This window comes from Nematolebias whitei, chromosome 23, assembly GCF_014905685.2.
Source record: "Nematolebias whitei isolate Nwh7 chromosome 23, NemWhi1, whole genome shotgun sequence".
NCBI lineage: Eukaryota > Metazoa > Chordata > Actinopteri > Cyprinodontiformes > Rivulidae > Nematolebias > Nematolebias whitei.
In genome coordinates this window covers 17,498,095-17,525,932 of record NC_056520.1, presented here as the reverse complement: position 1 = coordinate 17,525,932, position 27,838 = coordinate 17,498,095, and the positions used below count along the sequence as shown (strand labels likewise).

Below are 27,838 nucleotides of genomic sequence, written 5' to 3'. Positions count from 1 at the left end.
AAATCTTAAACTTCATCTTTTGCTGCTACACCAACCCCAGCTCTGATCTGAAACAACAAAAAGTATGACATTTGGCACAAATTTAGTTACACAATATGGTGCCATTTAGGACATTATCAGATTGGGACTCGTCTAATCCCCAAAATGTCCCCCGGGCGCTTTCAATAGCTGCCCACTGCACCACCTGGTGGTGGATGGGTTAAATGCAGAGACTAATTTCGCGATTGTATGGAAACATACAGTGCTGACATTGTGATGACATTATTATTATTATTATTATTATTCCAACATCTTCAAAGGTTTTGCAGCTATGTGAAATTAGGGCTGTGTCCACCAGGGGGGCTTTTTATTTAAAAATCCATCCATCCATTATCTTTTCCCACTTCTTCTGTTTTGGGTCGCAGGGGTCACTGGTGCCCATGTACAGCTATCACTGTGTGAGAGGTGGGGGACATCCTGGACAGGTCTCCAGTCCATCACAGGGACACATGGAGACAAATGAGACAAACAACCATTCACTCTCTCACTCACACCTAGGGACAATTTAGAGTTCCCAATCAGCCTAACAAGCATGTTTTTGGTCTGTGGAAGGAAACCGGAGTACCCGGAGAAAGCCCATGCATGCATGGAGAGAACATGCAAACTCCGCCCAGAAAGGCCCCTGGACCGGGATTCATTCCAGCAACCTTCTTGCTGAGTGGCGGCAGCTCTACCAACTCTGCCACCATGCTGCTCGTCAAAATTATGACTACGCTACTATTAGTATTTTGCTCCTGTTTTTAACCTTTTAGCTCACTCTATGCTAATTTTAGCTTTTAGGTATCATTTAGCTACTTTGAGTTTTTTAGCTATCGTTATGCTACTTAAATTTTAGCAAGCTTTTTGCTACTTGTAGCTTCTGCCTACTTTATGCCACTTTTACCTTTCGGCTAATTTTTGCTACTTTTAGCTTTTAGCTACCAGTTTTTTACTTTTTGTTTTTAGTTACTATTTAGCTAAATTTAGCTTTTAAGTACCGTTTTGCTACTTGTATTTTTTAGTTAATCTTTAGCTACTTTTAGCATTGTTGACTGTTGTACTACTTTTAGTATTTAGTAACTAAGTGCAGTAAGTCTTAGACTAAAACAAAAAAAAAGACCCCATTCTTTAAGTTATGAGGTTTTACATATCAGAACATAAAAATAATCTAGTCTTTACCAGGTTATAAAATGATACTAGCTTGATCCCGGATAAACACGCAACTCAATCCACCATGTCATTATTTATTTAAAAAGAGATCTAAAATGGAACAGACGTGTTAAAAAGTACGTCCATCACTAGCAGCATGTTTAACCTCTTTTAGCTGCAGTAACTCTCAGTAGGGGGTTCTGTAGGTCTTTATTATTTTTAAATAGTTTACATCTAAACAAGCTACTTCTGACAGCAACAGATCAACTTCTCTTACTGTCCACCAGGAGGAACTAAAGAGGTCTCACTTCAGGTCCAGACAAACAAATTCATAAGGATTTTTTTTGTTTGTTTGTTTTGTTTGTTTTGCAGAAGCTGCTGTATTTAATTTTAAAAGATGCATTTTTACTTTTCTATTCTGCCGTGACAGCATTTAACACCCTGGCTGTACTTTACTTGTTCTTTCTTACCCTTTGAAGGAATCACGAGTGGCTTTGGGACCGCACTGGGCTGGGGAACGATCTGGGGACAAACAATTGGCAAATAAATCAATAAATAAACAAAAACAAGTGCTGTGCAAAAAAAACTTTTTACACTAAACACACCAAGTCTCAAACATTTGGATCTAACATTTGCGCAGATGTTGCAATTAAATAAATACAATTTTTATTCTGCTTCATCCCAACATTTAAAATTTTGAAGCGCTGAGGAACGTTAAATATAGAATACTCACCGTACTGGGGTAAGCCTCGTAGTCACAGAAACTTTGAAACCCCTGAGGGTCTCCCACCAACTGAAACTCTGAGATTTTACCCTAAAATCACACAAAGTGGACAGGTTTAAAAACTCAAAGATCAATCTGGTTTTTAGCTTTACTAACAGCAAGGACTGTTTCATTCCACAGTTCTTTTTTTTTTTAAGTTAATCCATCTGATTGAAGCTCGCTGATCATGATGGCAATGACTCTGACACAAACCACAAGCCAACAAAAAATAAAGCAAAATTTATCCGAACAAGGCTGGATGTCCACTTTTCCTAATTAGGTGCCGAAAATATGTTTTAGTTCAAATTCAAAACATCAGGTCGTTTTGATTTTTATTTTACAGCTCATCAATGTGTAATAATCATGGTTTACCTTAAGGAGTGTTTTAGTATGTTGTCTCTGAGGTTGTTTTATAATTTCTTATGTTTGATTGATCCTTTTTGATTTGATTTCACAGAAAAAAAACTGCTAAAAATGAAGATTGCTTGATCGGCCATTTTATGAAGCTGGAAAATGTATTTATTTATTTATTCATGGAGCAAACTGTGTCTGTTACTTTTAGATATGGCTGGTTGTTACTTGCTGATGAGAAGGTTTAGAGTGTGTGTTTCTTTAAGCCACTTATCTCCTGCTGTCACTTCCTTGACTTTCAAATAGCCCCGCCCCTTTTAGGGTGAAACCAAAAATTGTTAAACTACTGATGTCCAACTAAGAATAACAGTAGTCTTCTACATTCACACGTCTACATTTTTTATTTTTAAATCCTGTTTTTGCTACTTTTTAGCTGAAGCTCTCTGGTACTCGAGTCAATTGAGGGAGCACAGACCATCTATTTCATGCAGTTACTGCTTTCTTCAAATGGCCCCACCTCGTTTTGGGTGAAACCAAATGTGTAAAGCCTTGTGTCAAAGTGAAAAAAGTTACATAAATGTCATGTTATTATTCAAGTGGAATTTTACTTGTTTTGGAGTTAGTTTAAAGCGTTGATAGGGATAAATACATTCAATTTTGTCCAAATGACAAAATATTAGCTTTTATTTATTTTATTTTTTTGTTCAGCAAAATAATCACACTGAGGAAGGCCTTTATATTTGTCTACATCTTAAGATAAAAAAACCAAATGAAATGTGTTCAACATAATGGTACTTCCTCCCAGTTATGTAACGGTTAAGAACGGTGTACCTCAAGGCTCAGTCTTAGGTCCCACCCTCTTTACTATCAACATAGGTAATGTAGGTCAAACCATCACTGATGCATCATTACATTTCTATGCTGATGACACAGCTGTTTATTGTTGAGCTAAAACAGTTGCTAAGGTTTTCCAGCTTTTGCAATCCGCCTTTGACATCATCCAGTCTGATTTGTTCAATCTAAAACTTGTCCTAAACGCCGACAAAACCAAAGGGACATTGTTTTCAAACAGGAAGTCGATCCCAGCAGCTCTTCCTTCGATTTTATCCTCGAATGGTGTTCCTATTGAGTTTGTCGATTCCTACAAATATTTGGGTATCTTGGTCGATTCGCAGCTGTCTTTTAAGCCCCATGTTGAAAACTTGGTAAAAAAACTGCAAGTTAAATTGGGTTTCTTTTTCAGAAATAGATCCCGTCTAACTCTGAATTCTAGGAAACACCTTGTAACTGCGGCTTTCCTTCCCTCCTTTGACTACAGTGACATTATTTACATGAACACCCCTACAAGCACCCTGCAGATGTTGAACACTGTCTATCGTGGTGCACTAAGATTCATAACTGGTTGTAACTACCGTACCCACCATTGCACCCTGTATTCACTGGTTAACTGGTCATCATTAACTTCACTCAAACTCTCTCACTAGTACATTTTCATCTTTAAAGCACTTCTTGGTCTGTTACCTTCATACATCTACTACATGTCTCTGTGTGAGTGCAGCTACAGCGTGCGCTCTCAGGACATTATTACCTGCAGTGTTCCCTCAGTGCGAACTGAACTAGGCAAAAGGGCCTTCTCCTACTCCACTCCTGTTTCTTGGAATATCTTGCAAAAAGATCTGAAGCTCTCAACCCTGGTGGCTTCAACTGCTAAGTTCCTGGCAAAACCAGTTCCTGTTTTTAGTATTCTACACCGCCTTACAACGTAGCTGTTTTTGTGTTGTTTTTTTTTTTTTTACACCATTTTATTTTATTCTTTCTTCTCAATTTGTATACTTTTTATGATCGTCTACTGTTGTCTTTGTTGTCTACTGTTGTCATCACTCTTTGTTAAAATCAGGACTCTCTTGTAAATGAGTCCCCGAGGCTCAATGGGATGAACCTGTATAAATAAAGGCTGAATGAATGTGAAAAATGCCATACTTTAAGATAAAAATTAATGACTTATTTTTAAAATGGTACATTAAACATATACTCTTGACACAAGTAGACTTTGTTAAACATAGATTACCTCAAATTTGTCCGGGTCAGCATTTCCTGCCTGACCCACAAAAATCTTGGCGCCCTCACTGAGCATGATTGGATCGGGCGAGCGCTGAAACTTCACCACCTGTGGCTCCTGATTACAGTCCGAGTACAAAGTCACCTGATCCTTAGTCACAGCCAGCCCTAGAATGTACAACATGTGCTGCCTGCTCGGTATGTCAAAGCTGGCCGCCTCATTGGAAGTCTCCGATCCGGGTTCAGTGTAGAAGAACTGCACCTTCTGTCGGCCAGACTGCACCGCACCGAGCTTTAAACCGATGTACATGAGCTTTTCTGACTCATCTGTAATGGAGAAGAGGACGGCGGCAGCAGCAGAGGAGCTGTCAAAGTGAACAATGATAGTGAAATCACGGTAGAAAGGGTTGGGGACGTGTGTCAGAGCCTTTTGAACCACATTGGTTGCAGAAGAGAATATGTAGAAGGAAGTCCCTAAGACCGTGATCCCTTGAGCTTGACGGTCTACTATCAGCTGGGACAAAGTGACTTTGCTTTTATCTGCAAGATAGGGAACCAAAATTAGAGCCATTTATATTTTTACTTTTCCATTCTGCGGTGACAGCATTCAACACCCGGGTTGTACTTTTCTTTTTCTTTCTTACCCTTTGAGGGAATCACGAGTGGCTTTGGGACGGCACTCGGTTGGGGAGTGGTCTGAGGACAAAAAAATCGGCAAATAAATCAATAAAAACAAGTGCTGTGCAAAGAAAACATTGTACACTAAACAAACAAGGTCTCAAACATTTGGATCAAACATTTGCACAGAAGTTGCGATTAAATAAATAAAGTATTTATTCTATTTTATCCCAACATATAACACTTACATTTTTGCAGTAAACTGTATTAAATATAGTTTCTCTATATTGTGAAGGCTCAGTAGTGCCACCTGCTGTTATAAAAGCAGAATACATGCAAGAGTTTGACTGTGGAAACGTCTTGCTTTATATTATATTGATCATATTTACTTTACTAAAAAACAGAAAATGAAATATTTTTTCTTTTACACATTTATTTGGTCATTTACGTTAATCTAGCCCTTTTTGTTAGAGATTATTGACTATAATTTAAAATGTGCCAATACAAAATGTATTCCTCTGGATTTTGAGCTCACTTTAGCTGAGATTAGAGTCAGCTCCTTGTAGCCTCAAGCCACAGTTCTTAATTAAAATAGGGTGAAACACCACCTTCGGGTCAGAGGTCACTTTAGCTTTTGTGCGAGAGGGAATTAAAAAACCCTGCAGCCGTCCTGAGACATTTAGGAGACTCCTCTGGGAATGCTGTTTGCTAACAGCTAAAGCAGACACTACAGTTTAAGAGAAGCTGAGGAGCTCCATCATGCGGGGAAATGATCATATCTCCCTTCTGGTGAGGATCCCCCAGGATGAGTTGAGGAGGAAGGGATGTCTGGGTTTTCCTGACCTGACCATGTGGGTTTTATAAACACATTTTGATTATAGTGTGAATGTTCATGAAACATTCACACTGTTGTGATCCATTTGTCTTCCCTATGTTTTTCAGAGCAAATATTGTCACACAATTTTTGTGCTATTTCAACAATTCAAATATCAAAACGTTCAGCTCTTTCAGGACAACCCTGCTGTGACTTTTGGTATTGGTGCAGCTTTAGCTTTTTGAAATATTTAGCCTTTTCTGCCACTTTTTTCCCCATAGAAAATGAATTGAGCTCATTTTCCATCCTTCATATCTTTAGATCTGTTTACAAACTTTTGTTGCGTCTTTCACATTTTGTTCTGGTTCAGCTTCTTTCAGCTTACTTGTGTAAAAAATAAATAAATAAAAATCAGCTATTTTCAGCTAATTTCAGCTGCTTTTTTCAGCTGTTTTGTGCTCCTTTCAGATTATTTCTGCTAACTATAATATTTCTGTGGTTCTTCTAACTTCTTTCGGCTAATTTTAGCTCGTCATGCTCCTTTCAGCTTATTTCTGCAATTTTCAGCTTTTTCTCCTATTTCAGCTACAATTTAGCTGTTTTTATAATTGTATCTTTTTCTACTAAATCCACGTTTTTTGCCCTCATTTAAACTTTTTTCAGCCTAATTCAGCCACAAAAAAAAAAAAGAAAAGAAAAAAGTGCTCTCTCCACTTCTGACATTTTAAGTATTTTAAGTTTCTTATGCATTTTTAGCTAGTTTTCCGGGGGTGGGGGGTTTGTTGCTAATTTCAGCTTTTTCAGATAATTTCCACTTTTTGTGCTCATTTCTGCTTCTTTCAGCCTAATTGTGCAAACATGTTCTTTTTGCTTTCTTCTGCTAATTTAAGTTTGTTCAACCTTTTCAGCTACCTTTAATGAAAACCTTTAGCTGATGTCAGCTGTTTTCAGATAAATTCAAGTTTTTTGTGGTAATTTCTGCTACTTTCAGCCTAATTAACTTCTTTCTGCTATTTCAGCTTTTTCTGCTATTTCAACTGATATTTTTGCCGTTTTATGCTAATTTTAGCTTTTTCAACTAATTCCTCTTTCTTTTAGCTCATTTCAGCTCTTTCCACTTCCTTCTGGTAGGTTAAGCTTCTTTCTGCCTTTTCAGCTCATTTTCACCTGTTTTGTTCCCAATTTCAGCCTTTTTTAGCTGATTTCCTCATTTTTATGCTAATTTCTGCTTATTTAAACCTAACTCATCAAATATGTTATTTCTGCTTTCTTCTGCTACTTTAAGCTTGTTCTTTCATTTCAGCTACATTTCAGGGGTTTTTTGTGCTAATTTCAGCTGTTTTTCAGCAAGCTCTGCAATAAACATTCACACTGCACTTTCGCAGGAAATGTCATTTCTCTAGTTCAATGTAAATTTAGAAGGTTTGCGTCTGTGTGCTGCAAAAAAATAAAGCATTGGTTAGAACGTGATATCTACATGTTCTCAAACGTCAGCTCATTTTGGGTCAGGACTTTCCTCTGACTAAATATCTAATTTAGCCCCATAATAGCAACGTAAAACACACTAAAGTCAGGTTTGAAGTGTCTTGGAGAGTTTAAACTCGATGGACTGCCTCTTTAAGCAGGAAAATGTGAGGAAATTAAATTTACACACTGACCTGAACAATGCTGCCTTCACCGCTGCCTTCACCAGAAACCTAAAACACAAAGAGAAACGTGTCACTCAAACACATTTCAAACGCTTTGGTTTGAATTGTTCCAGAAAGATCATCCTCACTTCATTTGCGTCGTCATCCTCATCACAGAGACGCTCCACTGCTCGGGGGTCTCCCACCAACTTCAGCTTTGCAAATAAACCCTTAAGAACACAAACACAACCAGGCATGACGTCAGAAGCAGACACTTTACTTACACTCAGTTTTTAGACCCTTGAACTAAAACACAAACCTTATTTTAAGTCAGATAATCACAAAAAAACATTTGCTAGTTCGGCATACACTGTTTATTATTTTCTTTAGAAATACCAGTATTTGAGGGAGAAGCAATACCTCTTGTTTATTGCTCTTTTTTTAAAAAAACACCATCTCCTCTAAAAACAGGTAAAATGGTCAATGAACTGTACTTGTATAGCATCTTTCTATCGAGTGAAGAAGCTCACAGTGCTTTACAACACAATCTGTGCCCTCATTTACCCATTCATACAGCGCTCTACAAGATCTCTACAAAAATAGTCTGAATCTGCAGAGACTAAATTAAATGGTTCCCAAACCTGGTCCTTGAGGAACACCATACATGCAAGTTTTAGTCGTTTCCCTGCTTTGACACACCTGATTTGAATGAATGGGTACTTAACAGGCTTTGGCAGAACTTGAGGAAGTACCGGTAATAAAATCACTGAATCAGGTGTGTTAGAGCAGGGAAACAACTAAAACTTGAAAGATGGCGTTCCTCAAGGACCATGGTTGGGAACCACTGTGTTTGGATCACATTCATGCACCGACGGGACACACGGAGGCAATGAGGGGTTCAGTGTCTTGCCCAGGGACACTTCAACATGTGACTGCTGTTGGAATCGAACCCCCACTGACCACTCAGCTACAGCAGTCCCAAATTGATCCATGTATTTCTAAATTTTATGACTAAAAAAATTGTTTATCAAAAATAAAAATCAACAGATTTTCTAAAATATTTAAAAATTTTCTCTTACTGCAATGAAATAATTCAGAGTCAAATTGAAACGAATCACGAAACAATTTTCGGAGAATCTTTAGGCCAGAGTATTTAAAGCTGTAAAAACTTGAATGACTATAGAAAAGTATCCTGTAAACACAGAAGATAAACAGCCTTTTTGTATTTTGATCAAAAACTAAAATTTGCATTCTTGTTTCAAGGATTTGTACGGTTTGTTAAAACTCAGAGTATGTGACAGGGATGTCGCTAAGCTACTATGACGCTAAATGTAAAGAATTATAAAAATATTTGTGTTTGTCAGGGTCAATTACCTCAAACTTGTCTGGGTCCGCTCCTCCTGCCTGACCCACGAAGACTCTAGCTCCCTGGGTCAGTTCCATCGGATCTGGCGAGCGCTCAAATTTCGCCACCTGCGGCTTCAAGGTACACTCGGGATAAAACATCAGCTCGTCGTCGGACACGGACAGGGCGAAGAGACTCCACTTGTCCAGCATGCTCGCCACGTCAAAGCTGGCTGCCTCGTACGAAGCCTCGGAATCGGGTTCGGTGTAGAAGAACTGCAACTTCTGACGGCCGGACTGCACCGCGCCGAGCTTCACGCCGATGTACATGAGCTTCTGAGGCCCGTCCGTGACGGAGAAGAGGACGGAGGCAGTGGGAGAGGTGGGTTTGATGTAGAAAATGAGTGAGAAGTCGTGGAAGAAGTCTTTGCCGATGTGAGCCCAGGCCAGCTGGCCCGATGCAGCTGCAGAGCTCAAGTTGTAGGCTGGTTCCCCTCCAGGTCCGGAGACTTTCGTGATACCATCTGGTGGAGGGTCTCCAATAAGCTGGGACAAAGTGATGCCATTTTCCTCTGCAAGAGAAGCGAGACAGGTAATTTACATTTTGTCCGGACTAAAAAAAAAGTTAGGATTCTCACTTAAAATGTACGTTTCAATCAATTATAATATCTTTACAAGGAGCATGAAACACCTTTGTGTAAATGTTATTTTAATAAATAACCAAAAAGATGTGTGCAATTGTTAAAATTCTAGTTTTTGCCATACAAGTAGATGAACAGTTTGTCCCCGGCACAAAAACAAACCAGAAGGTTAGCAACGTTACCATCCACATATTCAAACTCAGTGAACTTTAAGAGCATGCACACATTACATCAGCAATATATTTAAAGTGGCTGTGGGACAAAAAATGGGTCAAATTAATAAAAGTAAAGAAACCTGCCTACACTCCAGTTCCCAAAGACTCAAATAGACCAAGTATAAACGAGCAGATCTCTTGAGGCAGACGATTATTTTCCCATAAATTAACATCACAAGGGACAAAAAGTTCTGGCTCAGAGGATGCTCGAGGGCCTTTTTGCCGATTCATCAGAGATTCGGGGGGTTCCCCACATTCATATATAGAATGCATATGTCTTGAAAGCAGAACTCTTTCATGTATTACAAGTAAGAGAGAGTTTATAAGTTCTCACAATGCAATCAAAACCAAAAACGCAACGAGAGCTGCAAGAACAAAGTTACTTTGCTACTAAAGTCAGTATTTGGTTAAAACAAGAAAAATACTCGTTGCAAACTTAAAAGTTGAAGATAGTCTCTAAGACCTTAAGTAGGGTTTTAAAACTTATCTTTCAAAATAAAATAAAAAAATGTAATTTTGACTTGGTGCACTTTAGCGTCCGCCTCCCCAGCTTTGAGACTCGCAGTTCGACACAGTTTGGTTTCAACCAAAAGTGGGCGTGGCCATTTGAAAAAGAAGGAAGTGACTCTATGAAATACGTAGGTGGACATAAAGATGCTCATTCTCCCCAAATCTATTCATTAACAAGCAACAACCAGACACTTTTGGGGAGTAGGCAAGGGATCCAGCCTACATTCAAAACTAGCCGTTCACATGATCAAGGAGGAGCAGATCATGTGAATGTGATGGATGGATGGATGGATGATCCATGTCACTGTTCTCTACAGAATTACTCTGCAAGACAGAGGAAAATATCAGTGGAAGAGATTCTTTAAATTTGGTTACAGCATTCTCTGATAAACACCTGCTATAATGAAATTTACTCTCAGTGGCTGTGTAGTCATTTAATGTAAACTCAAAGGTTATTAAAAAAGGGTCGGACAGAACAGGATTTTGAGGATGTATTAATAAGTACTTAATCTCCACACCAGTGGTTCTCAACCTGGCGTCCCCGGACCCCCGGGGGTCCACGGGTCAGTGCTTGGGGTCCAAATTTCAGGGGTTCAGGTAGACCTGTCATGATAACAAATTTTGCTGTGCGATTGTCTCAGAAATGATTGTGATAAACGATAATATTGTTTGAAATTTAACAATAATTGTCAAATTTTTAGAAGAAATGCGGATTTGCTTGACGTGTAGTACCTTTTTTGACCCCCTGATGGCAGTATAAGACTGTTTGAACCAAAGGATGGATACAACAAAGTCCATACTTAAAGGACAAAGGATGGATAGTTGAGCAGCATGTCTCTTTAAGAAAAATGGGAGGGAGGACCATTGATGTGACATGGGCTGATATGGTGACATGGTAGATGTGCGGTGATTTGAGCGCTTTAGCATAGCATTTTTCACACAAAGCTTTTAATAAAAAATTCAGTAAACAAGTTCTCAGCTTATCCTGATGCATGCTCAATAATCCAGGTAGAAAAATCTAGATAAGTTAAGTCTGGTCCTGTGGACATTCAAAAACAAAACAAAACAAAACAAAACAAAAAGATGTAGAAACGTTTCGTCTTTCATCCGAAAGACTTCTTCAGTCTGAGGTCCTATATTCAGCTCACTCTTATGTAAGCAGTATGCTTACTTTGGACCATCATCCAGCTGGCCTGTGGTTCAAGACTGCTAACGGGAGCTAGCTAGCCTGAGTGGCTCCATGCTGCATATGGGGGCCTGGCTAGTTGATGGTTTTTCAATAGCAGTGTGGAGTCGATCTTCCAGTTCAGACAGCCTCGCTTGCACAGCTACCATAATACATTTATTACAAGTACCATTATCATTAAAGGAAGCAGTGGAATAACAAAACATCTGACACACTGGGCAAGTATTATTTATTCCCATAAACCCCTGTTGATTAAATATAGAAAGCTTCCAACGTTGAATATTCTCAGAATTATGTTAATCAGTACAGTAACGTTTAGTAAAAACAGCCGTTTTTTGTTTCTTCTTTGTCATATTTTAAGCTGGTTTTGTTTGTTTTCTTTATCTTCCATCTGCCATTAGTGTTGCCATGTAAAGTAATTTATGTCACAGCACATGGTGGAAACACTCATGTACACTGGTCCTTTGGATTATCCTGGACCCTGTGGGATTTTAATCGGGCGGAGTTGTCTTGGGGTGGGGTGGGAGGGGGTCTTCTTTCCACTGATATCACCTGCTGTTGGTTCATCACACAGCTGCTGCAGCTGTCTCACAAATCATCTCTTCTAAATGATGCGTGCAGGAAAAGTTTACCTCACTGCTTCATACTGTGAGCTTACTTTTAATTTTTTTTTTACATACTTTTTAAACCGAACGCAGCTCTAATTTAATTAATTTCCACATCTGGAACTCGTCTCGTCGGACCACAGCTCTCGCACGAACAAAACCCTGCGGGGAAACTGAAACCTCCCCTGAATATGAACCCCATCTGCCAAAAACAACTGAAACAACGTGGTTACAAGACCAAAGTACAACAATTGGGCAAACTTTTATTTCTTTATCAGAATTGCAATCTCTGCTGAAAACTCTGAAGACATTTTTTTTTTCCTGAGAACCAAAGCAAAACCTACAAAACAAAACATTTCTGCAATACATAATTTTGTTCCGTTTTGTTTTTATTGGCTTGTGTGCTTATTTGACCTGTTACAATGTCATTTAAAAAAACATTTAAAAAAGGTATGTTCGTTGACATTTATGATAGTTTAAAATACTGGGCAGAAAGCTAATTAATGCTAATTAATATTAATTTGTGTTATGATAATCATAGCTTGAATTATGGTTTAAAACAGCTTCAACCAAAGTTCCCGGTAGTTTTTTTTTTTTTTTTTTTTTTTTTTTCCATAAAAAAGGTTTATAACCATTAATAATATCAATATTATCATCATTGATAGAACTCTTCATAAGCATTGAAGCCCCTTTATTATAAAAATTAATGCATAATGTATAATATCTAATATAATTTGACTTGTATAACATACTATATAATAACTAATAATAATATAATTCTTTATTAAATTAAATATATGAACTAATAATGCTGCTCAATCAGAATTAGTGTGCAATGACTTTGGTAGTGCATCATACAACGTGGATCATGTGGGGTGTTTTTTGTAAGGAATGCTTGTTAAACATTAACAAGCTAACGGGTAAGCAGAGCGGGACCACAGTTAAATTACCGGTAGGTCGCTGCCGACTTAAATTAATCTCAATCTCAAAAATTTCTGGGCAATTCACACAAGCACTTCTAGTTTCTTGAAAGATTTGTACATAATAACAGTTTAAGTTTTACTTCTTTTTTTTTTTTAATCAAAGCTTGTTCAATTTACGACAAAAACCTTGTTATTTCCACTATGTCATCCATTAAAACAACGGTAATTTTGTCATACTCCGGTGGTCTCAGTACTTTAAGATTTAAGGTTATAATTCAGGCAGCGCATGACACGTGTAAAAATTACGCCCGCTTCATTTTTAATTAAAGGTCCCACACAGACAGCAGCTGGCCATCGACACTCTGCCGCAGCGTACAACAATATTTTTCTGCCTTTTTTTTTTTTTTATTATATATTTATGTGCATTCTTCACACTTACACATCTGGATTTTCACAGCAGCTCTTCTTCTATGCTTTTGACTGTTCTTTTCTTGTTTAGTTGCAGTTGTTTCATATCAAAGTATAATTAATGAAATTGCATTTCCTACGAAAATGCAGAGTGAATTCTTAATGTGGAAGAACTTGCTGAAAAACAGCTGATATTAGCTAAAAACATGCTGAAATGTAGCTGAAATGGAAAAACAAGCCTAAATTAACAGACAAAAACAGAAAGAATGCATACAGTATTTGCTGAATTAAGTTTAGACAAGCAGAAATGAGGACAAAAATTGGGAAATTAGGGGGAAAAAAGCTGAAATTAGCAAAACAGTAGCTGAAAAGTAGCTGAAAATGTAGAACAAGTTTTTTTTGTTTGTTTGTTTTTGTTTGCATGCAACCATCTCCAAAACACAAAAAAGCTTGGAAATGGATAGTTAAAATAAAAAAGAAGAGAAAGACTATATGAAAGTGTGGTGATGTAATCCTGTTTCATTTTCATCCAAGCGCGTTTCTATAAATGATGTCACCTAATCTCAGCTCTGGCGGCAAACATGCCTATTTTAAGCTCATAATTGGACCTCAAATGACAGCTATAAATGTTAAAACTGACCCCACTTAGTGTTTCTATAGAAATCACTGAGTTACAGGGCGGGTAATTCCAAACTCACATAAAAGTGTCCCTCAGGCGCCATCCCACTTTCTGTCTCTGCTCATCTTCTGTCTGCCCAGTTACCACCCATCGAGCGTTACTGGTTTTAGAGAGTGGGCGGCTGGCGGTGCCCTCTGACCCCGTCCTTTCAGCCCAGCCCGAAGGCTCGACATTGTCAGCCTCTTTCCTAAACTCAGTACACAATCGATGTAGTCTTATCGGAGCGGGACATTTTTCCACACCCACAGTGATCATAAAGGCCACATACAGCATCCACTACAACACCCCCCTCCTACGGCTGAAGACCCGACTGACTTGCCTTCTGTAACCATCTGAACACCACAGCAGCTGATCAGAGACCTCTGAGGGGACAAGTGGACAGAAAACATATCAGTATATAAACTAATTTCTGAATGGGAAAATAAATTGTTACGAATGTTATATTTTTTGTTTTGAAGAATGAAATCTGGAATTGCACTATCCCAGTATAAAGCGGGCAATAATGAAATTGCCTGGATAAGTGTGTGAGACAGTGATTGTGCAAGATCTTATTATAGTGTGAATGTTTATGAAGCATTCACACTATTGTGATCTATTTTGCTTCCGTACATTTTTCAGCACGTTTCTCGTCCCGCAGTTTTCAAGCTATTGCAACAAATCATAAATCAAAATGTTCAGCTCTTTCAGGACAACCCTGCTGTGACTTTTGCCATCAGTGCAACTTTAACTTTTTGAAATATTTAGCATTTTCTGCCATTTTTTTCCTCTCATAGAAAATGAACTGAGCTCATTTTACAACCTTCAAATCTTTAGATCTGTTTACAACCTTTTACTGCTCCTTTCGCATTTTGTTCTGGATCAGCTTCTTTCGGCTTCCTTGAGCAAATGCAATTTTTTAAAACTATTTTTAGCTAATTTCAGACATTTTTCAGCTGTTTTGTGCTCCTTTTCATGTTCTTTCTGCTAACTACAACATTTTTGTTCTTCTTCTAACTTCTTTCTGCCAATTTCAGCGTGTTATACATCTTAACTTATTTTTGAAGTTTTAGCTTTTTCTACTATTTCAGCTACTATATAGCATTTTATGCTCATTTAAGCTTTTTCAGCTAATTCCACAATTTTTGCACTCATTTAAACTTTTTCAGCTTCATTCAGCAAATGTGTTTTATCCACTTCCTTCTTGTAATTTCAGCTTCGTTCTGCCTTTTTAGCTAATTTCAGCTGTTTTCAGCTAAATTCAAAAATTTTTGTGGTAATTTTTGCTACTTTCAGCCTGATTAACTTCTTTCTGCTAATTTAAGCTTGTTACGCTCCTTTTAGCTTTTTTCTGTGATTTCAGATACTTTGTCGCTCTTTATGTGGGGGAGTGGTGGCGCAGAGGTTAGAGAGGTGGGCTTGTGATCCGAAGATCGCCGGTTCACGCCCCGGCCCCGACAACATCAAAATTGTGGGTGGGGTAGGTGAAACACCCACACTTGCCCCCACCCTCATTCGCCCCACCCTGGGCCCATGAGCAAGGCCCTTAACCCCCACCATGTGCTCCCTAAAAAACAGGTCTCTCTTGCAAATGAGTTCTCGTGGCTCAATGAGACTAACCTGGATAAATAAAGGCTAAATGAAAAAAAAAAAAAAAAAGTGCTAAATCTAGCTTTTTCAGCTAATTAAATTTTTTAAGCTCATTTCAGCTCCTTCCACTTCCTTCTGGTAGTTTAGGCTTCTTTCTGACTTTTCAGCTATTTTTAGCCAATTTCAGTTTTTTTAAGCTAATTTCCTAATTTATGTGCTCATTTCTGCTGTTCTTTGTTAATTTCAGGGATTTTTTTCCGATAATATCTACTTTTTGTGTCAATTTCTGCTTCTTTCAGTCTAATTGGGCAAACGTGATCTTTCTGCTAATTTAAGCTAGTTCCACTTTTTCAGCTATACCTTTTAGAACATTTTTAGTTAATTTCATCCGTTTTTAGATTAAAGTTTTTGGTAATTTCCATGCTTCTTTCAGCCTAAATGACTTCTTACTACTACTTTCAGCTTGTTATGCTCCTTTCACCTTTTTTCAGCTAGTTTCAGCTTTTTCTGATATTTCAGCTATATTACAGCTGTTTTATGCATATTTTTTGCTTTTTCAGCTAATGCCACATGTTTAGCTCTTCAGCTCTTTCCACTTTATTCTCATGGGTTAAGCTTCTTTCTGCCTATTCGGCTGTTTTAAATGGGGTTTTTGTGCTTATTTTAGCTTTTTTTAGCTAATTCCCTAATTTTTGCACTAATTTTTGCTTATTTAAACCTAATTCAGCAAATATGTGTTCTTTCTGCTTTTACTATGGTAATTTAGGCTTGTTCGTTAATTTCAGCTACATTTCAGCATGTTATTAGCTAATTTCAGATGTTTTTCAGCAAGTTCTTCAGCAACAAGCATTCACACTGCATTTTCGCAGAAAACGCAATTTCTCTAGTTCAAAATGTTACTATTAACCAATTAGTCAAACGTCTGTTAGCAAAACATCTCATGAACCACTGGACGGATTTTAGTGAAGCTCTCAGGTAATAATCACAAGTGAATAGATGTAGGAGCTAACCAAATTCCAGATGGCCACCACAGCTAATCAACTTTAGCCTATACAAAAATGTCTATAACACAGTTTCACAGATAACGAGCTAAAGTTAAGCGTTTGCATTGTTGAAAATTGTTCCTAACACAGTGGCATAAACGGTGGCCAGTGATATGCATTCCTTCAAGGAATCGTAGGCTTTTAATTTAAACTAGCTTCATTATGAGTCCCTGATCATCCATAACATGAGGCTTCATGTGTTTTTAGTAGTGTTATTCTGATCTGTGTCTGCAGCAGTGTTCCAGGTTCTCTGAAGTATTCTGTGTTACATTTGTCTCTGATGTTTTGGTTACATATTTATTTAAAGAAAACTTTGGAAAGACTTAGCTTAGAAGCTTCTTCTCAGAGTCTAAACTGTTACGACAGGAAGCACCCTCTCTCTGGTCGTTTACGGTCTTCATAAATTTAGCAGCGTGGAGTCGTGACTTCTTCTGGGGTTAAAAGTTTGAACTTGGCTGCATAAAACTATCATTTTGTGTTTTCCCTTAGGACCACCGGTTCACGCAAATGCTCCAAGTTCAAGTGGTGGGTTTTCAGGATTCTTAGAAGTGTGATCCCTCGAAAGTCAAAAGGTCAAAGACTCGATGTTTCATACTTGACAGCAACAATTTAAAGAAAGCTATCCTCAAGAGTCAGGCGACACAATGGCTCAGTTGGTAGAGCTGTTGCCTCTCAGCAAGAAGGTTCCCGGCTGGGGACCTTTCTGGAATGAGTTTGTATGTTCTCTCCATGTATGTGTGGGTGTCCTGGGGTACTCTGGTTTCCTCCCACAGATTAAAAACATGCTAATGTCTGGCTGATTGGTAACTCTAAATTGACCGTGAGTAAGAGTGTGAATGGTTGTCTCTATGTGTCCCTGTGATGGACTTGTGATCTGTCCAGGGTGTCCCCTGCCTCTCGACCAGTGATAGCTGGATATGGACACCAGTGACCCCCATGACCCGAAAAGGAAGAAGTGGGTAAAGATAATGGATGGATAGATAGCACAGAAAAATTTCTGCACCTAATCACCTCGGACACACAGATAACTCCAATAGTTAATGGCAAGGTTTTAAAAACAGATTTTCATCTCAGCAACCATTACATTAAATATTAGATCAGTATCTGTAAAACGTGCCGAGTTACAGTTTGCTCAAGTCAGATAGCGGTGAAATGGGGTAGAACCAAAAGTCCAGCAGTTATAGACATCTAATGATTACATTGAGTTTCATTTAGAATCTGTCCAGTGGTTCATTAGATATTTTGCTAACAGATAAAAGAACACAAAGTCAAAGGCAATTACATTATGCCCACCTTTAAGCAATGGGCCATTAAAGAACTGCCATGCTTTATGTCTTAAAGTCACGTAAAAATGTCTTGAGTTTTAAGATGCAGCTTCATTTTACAGGCAGCAAGAGGTCCACTGTAGCATTATGGGTAATGCAGGCAAAAATTTAGAATAAGCATCAAAGTTCATGCTCAATAATCCAGGTAAAAAAATTCAACAATGTTCAGTCAGGTCATCTAGATGGTTTCTTTTTTTCTTTTTTGTTTAGACCTTTCTGACTCTGACTTCATCCTTCATCCAAAGGACTTCATCAATCTGAGGAGCCACAAACAAAATGTGTCCCACAAGCAGCACACTACCATAGTGGACCAACCAGTCCACTAAGGGAGTGTGCTGCTTGTGGGACACAGTTTGTTTTAAGCTTCGACAATTAATTGCCTAAAATGCCAGAAATGTTGGGTGAATTTTGCACTTGGGCAACTCTATAAATGAACTCCAATGTCCATAGGTTAACTGGTTTTTACTCTTGTGAAGAAAGCACCAAAGATTTCCTACAACATATAAAAACTATGCAAAACTAAGTTGGACAAAAAAAAACACAAAAACTGCAACAATGAACGACACAACAGACGAGAAAAAACAACGACAAAACGTGACTGGATTTGAAATGTATCAGCGCACAGGATACATTCCAATCCAACAGGGTTACCTTTCCTGTTACTAACTGATGCACATGCAGGCCGCTCAGGCTCCTGCGCTCGCTCAGCAAGGAGGTGGCACTCAACCGGGAGGCGCCCGTTTTCCAGGGACGCCCAGCAGCTATCCTGCAGGACAAAGCAGAAGCTGCGGCAGGGAAAGTGAAAGGGCGCCAAAGGTGGAGCGCACCTGGGTGCCAGCAGGAGACAAAGGAACCACTCTACGCTGTGGTGACACCCTGCCTTCACGAGCCACGCCCACTCCTGTAGGGCGGCCTCCACCTCCTCCACAGATGTGTGGTTGAAAAAGTTGGGCAGCATGAAAAACTTTTGCTGCTTGCAAGTGGGCCAATCAGAGGGTACAGGGAGACAAGGTGATGCTACCGTCCTTGTTCGCATTATGCTTAAATCAAACTCTAACCCACCCCCCTGCCTGATTTCTGACCCCTGCTCCACCCTCTCCCCTCCCAACCTGCCTGTTTGATCCATCATGTTTGGTTTAACGGTCTCCACCCTCTCAGTCAGGTCTTCGTTAGTGGTCCAGGTAGACATGGTTGTGCTCCAACCCTCAGAAAACGTATGGGTTTCCATGGCCAAAGTAATCACTTCCTCATTGACTTTGGTTACATTGTCATTCTCCTTCACCACCTCCACTGTGACACCACTGGAAGTGGTGGCATTCTCTGTGGGTGTCACTGTTGGGTGGTCTGGTTCTGAGGAAACCAAGGATGCCTCCAGGATCATATTTGGTTTAGCAGTCTCCACCCTTTGAGTCAGGCCTTCGTTAGAAGTCCAGGCAGTCTTGGTCGTGCTCCAACCCTCAGCAAACGTATGAGGTTCAGTTGCCATGGTGATTTCCTCATCGACTTTGGTTATGTTGTCATACTCCTTCGCCACCTCCACCGTGACACCACTGGAAGTGGTGATATTCTCTATGGGTGTCACTGTTGGGTGATCTGGTTCTGAGAAAACCAAGGAGGCCTCTAGGATCATGTTTGGTTTAGCAGTCTCTGTCATCCGAGTCAGGAATTCTTCAGTGGTCCTAGTAGTGGTGGTTGCACTCCAATCCTCCACAAACTCACTGGTTTCTGTGACCACGTTGATAATTTCCTCTCCAACCTTGGTTATGTTGCCATCCTTCTTCTCCATATTCATTATTACACCACTGGCTGCGGTGTCATTCTTCGTGGGTGTCATCGTTGTAGAATCTGGTTCTGGAGAAACCAAGGAGGCCTCTAGGATCATGTTTGGTTTAGCAGTCTCCTTCATCTGAGTCAGGAATTCTTCAGTGGTCCTAGTAGTGGTGATCGCACTCCAATCCTCCATAAACTCACCGATTTCCGTGGCTACGTTGATAATTTCCTCTCCGACCTTGGTTATGTTGCCATCCTCCTTCACCATCCTCATGGTTACACCACCGGCTGCGGTGCCATTCTTCGTGGGTGTCACCGTTGTAAGATCTGGTTCTGGGGAGGCCTCCAGGATCATATTTGGTTTAGCAGTCTCCACCCTTTGAGTCAGGCCTTCGTTAGAGGTCCAGGGGGTCGTGGTTGTGCTCCAACCCTCAGCAAACGTATGGGGTTCAGTTGCCATGGTGATATCCTCATTGACTTTGGTTATGTTGCTGTCCTCCTTCACCACCTCCACCGTGACAACACCGGAAGTGGTGATATTCTCTATGGGCGTCACTGTTGGGTGGTCAAGTTCTGAGGAAACCAAGGAGGCCTCTAGGATCATGTTTGGTTTAGCAGTCTCTGTTATCTGAGTCAGGAATTCTTCAGTGGTCCTAGTAGTGGTGGTCACACTCCAATCCTCCACAAACTCACCGATTTCCCTGGCCATGTTGATAATTTCCTCTCCGACTTTGGTTATGTTGCCAATGCCATCCTCCTCCTCCATCCTCATTGCTTCACCACCAGCTGCAGTGCCATTCTTTGTAGGTGTCACCGTTGTAAGATCTGGTTCTGGGGAAACCAAGGAGGCCTCCAGGTTCCCGGCACAGAGAACCAGAAGAAGTGACCACATCTGGTTCTTCAGCATGCTGCCGGCTTTGAGCATCCACTGAATGAGACATAAACTTCCTCCCTACTCAGCTCCGTCTGCACCGGTGAGGGGGAGACTCAACAAAGGAGGCAGGGTTCAGATATGCCTCATAGTCGCCCCAACACATTGAAACTCCTCCTACACTGGAAGACTTGACAAGTGGCTCCCCAAAGACCTCATCTGCAGCATTAAAAAAAAAAAAGTTCCTACAAACACAAACCATCCTGAGCAACGTTCTGAAACATTCAGAAATACTAAATCTAACAGAATTACCTCAGAGTTATATTTCAGGAGCTGAGAGACATTTTAAGGAAAAAAACCTGTTCTTAAACGCAGAGGGAAAAAAAATATTGTCAAATGGTGACAGTCCTGTTTTGTCAGATTGTTAAACTTACAGTACTTTTAATTGAAAATAAAAATAGTAAAACTAAATTTTGCACACTTAAAAGTTGTGAAATTATTCCAACTAGACATATTGTGACTGAGAAACTGTGATGCTGCTTTAGTCTTTATTCAGCTGTATTGGACAAAACAGAACGATTAATAATAAACTAAATGTCTGTTTCTTGAAAACACTGAATGCTTTTACAGCTTTGAGACGAACCTCAAACTTTTTAAATTGGTATAAAAATAGAAAATATTTGAATTTGTGATATTTAATAGTTAAACAGTCATTTCTTTTGTCTAGTATTTAAAATGATAAAACTTTTCTACAGTTCTATATTGAAAGTTTTTAAAACTTGTATAAATTTTGCAAGAATAAGAAGAATGCAACATTATTGTGGCAAAAGACAGTTTTCAAGTATTTGGATGTTTTCAAATAAATCAGTTTCCAAATAAATCATCATTTATGGTGTGAACGTTTATGAAGCATTCACACTATTGCAATCCATTTTTCTTATGCGCATTTTTGGCACGTTTTTCATCCAGCAGTTTTTAAACTAGTTCTACAAATCATAACAAAACAGTCAGCTCCTTCAAGAAAACCCTGCTATGACTTTTTGTATTGGTGCAACTTTAGCTTTTTGAAACATTTAGCCATTTTTTCCCTCAGAAAATGAATTGAGCTCATTTTACATCCTTCAAATCTTTAGATCTGTTTACAACCTTTTACTGCTCCTTTCACATTTTGTTCTGGTTCAGCTGCTTTCAGCTTCCTTGTGCAAATTTAAATATTTTTTTAGCTACTTTCAGCTAATTTCAGCTGTTTTGTCAGCTGTTTTGTGCTCCTTTCAGATTATTTCTGCTAACTACATTTGTGCTTCTTCTAACTTCTTTCTGCTAATTTCAGCTTGTTATGCTCCTTTCAGCTCCTTTCTGCAAGTTTCAGCTTTTTCTGCTATTTTAGCTACTATTTAGCTGTTTATGCTAATTTCAACTTGCTATGCTCCTTTCAGCTGATTTCTTTGTTTCAGCTTTTTCTGCTATGTCAGTTACTATTTAACCACACACCTGCTGTCACTCCCTGTAGAGTGAAAAAAGGATAAATTTTATCTTAAAACCCTGCAACTGTGTGAAAACTGTTAAATATACCAAAACGCACGTTCAGTCGTGCGAAGTCCAACTTATTGCGACCTTTTTGAACGATGGTTCTGCTGTGAAGAGAACTGCAGAGCTCCAAACAGGGCTGGGGTTTCCCAGTCAAGCTACACGTTTTAAAGTATGGGTTTTTACAAAACTGTGGAAAGACAGGGAAAAGAAAAATCATGATAGCACGTTAGCTTGATAAGTCCTTCGATGCTCGTGGAATCAAACAAAGCAAAAAAAGATATATTTGATTGGGAGAGATTGATAGAGGAGAGGGCGGGCCCCAGAAACCTTCTTATCACCAGCAAACTTGATTGGTTTGTTGTGGCTCTTTGGACTGATGAAGTCCTTTGGATGAAAGACGAAATGTCTCACCAATTAAAAAAAAAAAAAAACCTCCAGATGACCCAATTGAAATTTGTTGGATTTTCTACACGGATTATTGAGCATGAACTTTGCTGTTTTGAACCACGTTGGCTATGGCTGTCTCAGAGGAGTCGACAGGGGAGAGGGTGGGCCCCAGAAACCATCTCATCACAGCAAACTGGTTGGTCCACTATGGGAGTGTGCTGCTTGTGGGACTGTTTGTTGTGGCTCCTCGGACTGATGAAGTTCTTTGGATGAAAAACGAAACATCTAAACAATAATTAAAAAAAAAAGGTCCAGATGACCTGACTGAACTTTGTTGGATTTTCTACCTGGATTATTGAGCATGAACTTTGATGTTTTGAACCATTTTGGCTATGGCTGCCTCAGAGGAGTCGACGGGGGTGAGGGTGGACCCCAGAAACCATCTCATCACCAGCAAACTCGATTGGTTCACTATGTGAGTGTGCTGCTTGTGGGACTGAGTTTTGTTGTGGCTCCTCGGACTGATGAAGTCCTTTGGATGAAGGACGAAACATCTCAACCAAAAAAAGAAAAGAAACCGTCAATATGAACTGACTGAACTTTGTTGGATATCTTAGATTGGCTTTTCATGCCAGGGACTTAGGCTCTTCTTTCACCAAATTGAATCTTTGGTAGAGGAGGAAAATGTTCAGACAACAAACTCAGCAGCTGCTGATTTAGATCAGCCGTGAGAAATCCACGCGCAAAAGAAGCAGAAAAAAAAAAAAAACGTGCGTTCACTTCCTCAAAACAAAACGGACAGAATGTGGTGTTTGCGTCCACAAGTACAACAGACTGTGGCTTCTTCTTTTTTTTTCCTACAATGTTAACTTTGTAAGAAATGTGAAGAACGGCACAGCTGGGGAGCAGCAGCAGCGCTGAGGGACGAATGAGAAACAGCAGCTGAGGAGGCGGAGGGTGTCCCACGCTGAAAATCCTCAGAAACTGCACCACTTCCAGGTTCTCACAGACGGTCGATAAGGAAAAGGAGGAATCCTCCTGCCTCCTCCTCCTCCTCCCTCATCATACAGCCCGTCTCGTCTGCCAAGCCGGAGCGTCCAGCTGTTACAAATTCCAGCTCCTGGACCTCCCACGCCCACTGTGGACGACACGTTAGTCCTCACAAAGCTGCTGCTATCAGAGACGTGCTCTCACACGGAGGACGGACTGGGAAAACGAGACATTTGTTACAGATTGGGTTAAAATCCACAGAGATATTTTACTAACAGACAAACACAGGCAGTGATTGTGCAGGTTTAACGGCAGCATGATAATTGTGAATAAACTTAAACTGTAAACCTAACAAAGTGCACAAACAGAAAGTAAAACACAAAAATGAAATATTTATCTTATTCTGAAGAGAAAATTCTACATAAAGGCTTTAAAAAAGTTACTTTTGACATTTTTCACTTAGAAGTTTGCAGAAAAATTTTAAAAGAGCCAAAAAAAGAAACAAAGAGAATTTGAGTCATCAATGCTGTTTACAAAAAGCCTTGAATGACTTTTTTTGGTTTTAGTCAATAAAAACGGGTAAAAATCAGATAAATACGTGTAGTTAAAACTTTTTTTGTTTGTTTTGAAACAGTGTTTCACAGTTAAGTTACTAAAAAACATGACGTTTGGCTCTAAAGCGGAACAAGTGGTTAAAATTATACACTAGTCTCTTGCAGTGTAAGAATTTACCCTCGTCATTAGGAAAGAAAAGTCAGATTAAAAAAAATGAATATGGTCATGGGGACATCTAAAATGGCATTATATAATTGTGATTTCTTTCTTTGTTTTTTTCTTTGTGAAAATGTTATTTGACTTTAGATGTATGTGGGTGTGTCTGCTGTCCGGGGATTTGTTTGTGGGTTAAAATCTGTTAAAATGTGATTGTTATGCATGGTTTTGTACCATGTTTGTCAATATACAGCTAATAATCAATAAAAAGACATCTGAAAGAAAGAGAAAAGTCAGATATCAACAAAGCATGAAAAGACTTCAAACGAAACTGCATTTCATGTGAAAATGCAGTGTGAATGCTTGTTGCTGAAGAACTTGCTGAAAAACAGCTGAAATTATCTGAAATGGAAGAAACAGCCAAAGTTACCATAGAAAGCAGAAAGAACATAGTTGCTGAATTTGGTTTAAAGAAGCAGAAATGAGCACAAAAATTAGTAAATTAGCTAAAAACGCTGAAATTGGCTAAACGTAGCTGAAAAGTCAGAAAGAAGACTAAACTACCAGAAGGAAGTAGGAGATGAAATGAGCTAAAAAAAAGTGGAATTAGCTGAAAAAGCTAAATTTAGCACAAAACAGCTAAAAAGTAGCTGAAATAGCAGAAAAAGCTGAAATTAGTAGAAAAGAGCTGAAAGGAGCATAACAAGCTGAAATTAGCAGAAAGAAGCTAATTGGGCTGAAAATAGCAGAAATTACCACAAAAAAACTTGAATTTAGCGATCAAGACGATCAAATCAATCTTTTCATATTTACGACATGAGACAGTTTCATTTGTCAACCTTGAAAATTAGACAAGTTGAAATACTCCACTGAGCAGCTTTATGAAAGCAACTGATGGTATGAAGTCATTCAGACAGACAACACATTTCAGCACGTCTTACGGGACACACACAGGGTGAAAGAAGGCCAAAAATATTTGTTTTCATGTCTTAATGGTGTAAAAAGTGCAAAAATTGGGAAAGTTTAGACGTCTCAAAACTTAAACATTCTGTGGTAAAATCTCCCAAAATAATCCTGAACCTTGAAACTGAGACTGTATAAAAATAAAACAATAAAATTATCAAAATGATGGTTCAGACATGTGAAGTCCAACTTACTGTGACTCGTTTAAACTTTAATGTTTCTGCTGTGATGTCTGAGCTCAAAACGGGGCTGGACATTCCCATGGGCTTCGTTAAAAATGTGGAAAATTACCATTTCTTGCCCATTTGATTCACAGCAGTGTTTGCCCTACCATTATACAAGCGGGGCGCCCCGCCCCATCTACAGAACCGAGCGCCCCGCCTACCGAACTGAACTGCGCGCACACCACCCACCACCACCTGTCAGCACTGACGTAGCGCTAAGCTAGCAGCGCACAATACAGGCAAGCTAGCTAAAAAGTTAAAGGCAGTGTCATTCCCCTATCTGTTACGGAAGCACGATACGTAGTATACTTCCGGGTCGCACGGATCGCTGTTATTTATGAATAAAAACTGTCTTAATTTACTTTAAAAAGTATGTGCTCTATTTCCACCGATCTTCATGTTGCTAATTTATGCCACTCGTAGTTCTGTTACAAATCACTGGTTAATATGCGACGTGTTAGACCTGACCCCCAGCCTGGGTTGAATGAGAAATATCCTGCAAGATACAGAATTAATTATTTCCAAGGTGAAACAGCGCCACTCAGTGGTGAAGCTGCATATCATTTTAACCATGACGTAAATATGTCAATGATTTTAACGGAAATACGAGTGGCGTAAATTAGCAACATGAAAATCTGAAGAGATAGAGCACATACTTTTCTAAGTAAATTAAGACAGTTCTTATTCATAAACGGAATTATACCAGTACAGTTTCCTTAGTCTAGCATATTCAACGGCAAGCCATGCGACCCAAAAGTATTCCTTTTAGCGCATGCGCAAATGAGCTACACTACGAATCGGCTTCCGTAACAGATCGGGGAATGACAGGCAGTACTCACTCTGCCTCTTCCCTCACCAACCCCACCCCCATTCGAAAACTGACAGCACAAGCAGCGCACAGCTCAGCTGTGTCTCTGTCTCCCCGTCTACCCCCCTCCCCCCCACGCACAAAAACTACCCATACAACAGCGTGCTGTTCAAACGTGTGTGTTCCTCCCCCGCCCCCCATTGAAAAAAATCACGGACAAGATGAACGCCCCACCATGGCAAGTTATCTAGGGGGAAACACTGCACACTATATGATGTGCAGGTACACAAGACAGTAGTCCATCTCTACTTCGCGGTTTGACTTTTGCGGACTTGCTCTTTCGAGGATTTTCAAAGTCAGATTGTACACGATAAAATAAAACATTTTAAAAAGATTGTACACGACATGATTGGGACAGTACAAGATAAAAAGTTAACCAAAAAAAATTTGAAAGGTGCTGCCATTTTGTAGTTTTCTTTCAATAAGCCTACACTGGATTGTCAATCAAAAAAGACTACATTACCCAGAAGCCAACACTGCTTTCAGCCGCTGCTTTCTGTTGAAATCGAGGGAAAGTTTTGATCCGATCTGAAAAAGTTTGGTCCTCATTCATAGTGACTTCAGCGCTCAGTGGATGCAGAGAGCCGTACGAAACCGACCGGGAATTTGACTAGAACCGGACTTCCAGCCTCATCGGTCAATCTGAGTGCTGCTTGCCGGCCCATGAGGCCTCTCGAGCGGGGAGGCGTTGCTCGGAGGTTCGGATGTTTTCTCCAGAGCTCATCGGGAATTTTTTCGTCTGGATGGGGACTCGATCGGGACAATTGTGTAGTTTTGTGCTGGCTATCCGAAGGTCCAGTTCTAAGAATCTTGGTGCTCAATGGCTGCAGAGAGCTTATCAGAAGCGGACCAGAACTGGACCAAGGCTGGTGAGTACCCATATACAATTTTGCAGTAGCTACTGTGCCGTACATAATTCATATGTTGTTAAAATTACATGGGTTGAAGAGTATAGAACACTGAAAGAGCGTATGGGTTTATAAAACCTTGAAATATATAAATACTAAAATAAATAGTGTTTATACTTTGCAGTTTTTCACTTATTGCGGGGGTGGGGTGGGGGTGGAACGTAACCCCCCCACCCCCACCCCGATAATTGAGAGACTACTGTATTCCCAATCAAGCTGAATGTTTTGTTGTCTTTTGTTTCTCCCACATGAGGAGGAAAAGAAAATCCTGATACAGGAGATTACCAGCTGAAAAATATTAAGGCTTTAGTAAAGGCCCCCTTCATAATTAGGTAAGTTCTCTGTATAAAATGTGACCCATGCTGGCAAAATGAGTGAATGAGTGCAGGCTGCAGTGCAAAAGCAAGTCTATAAAAACACAAAGCTAGACTGTTGTGAGGTGATAAACTGACTACAAATCATTTTGAAGCTTTTGAGACAGATTTAAAAAATAATTTAAACGTAACACAGAAAATTCCTCATTGTGACTCATTTTGCCAGCACAGATCATGTATTTTTTTAAATAAAAAATGTACTTAAAATATGGAAGAATGAAAGAAGTCATTCTGCAGAAGATTTTCAAAACTGGTAGTTATTTTAAGGAAACCATTAATAAAGCGTAGACGTGAAAATGGCATTGAACGGCTCAGAGACCTTATCAAGCTGCTTTTAATCAACGCACCTTCATAGATACTTCTGTGACAAACACCTTTAGATTTTTTTTATGGTTTTA

At 39.4% G+C, this 27,838-nt stretch overlaps 1 protein-coding gene across 1 annotated transcript in view; it reads right to left on the bottom strand.

Moving 5' to 3' along the window:
• Positions 1-4,482, bottom strand: part of LOC119428773 (collagen alpha-1(XVIII) chain) — a 41,664-nt gene extending 37,182 nt beyond the window's left edge. Inside the window, exons 1-3 of the mRNA XM_037696451.1 lie at positions 4,350-4,482; positions 1,901-1,981; positions 1,638-1,689 (exon numbers count right to left, since the gene is read on the bottom strand). Coding sequence (XP_037552379.1) covers positions 1,638-1,689; positions 1,901-1,981; positions 4,350-4,415 — 199 coding nt within the window. The 5' untranslated portion in view covers positions 4,416-4,482. The remainder of the gene's footprint in view (positions 1-1,637; positions 1,690-1,900; positions 1,982-4,349) is intronic.
• Between the last annotated feature and the right edge of the window lie 23,356 nt (positions 4,483-27,838).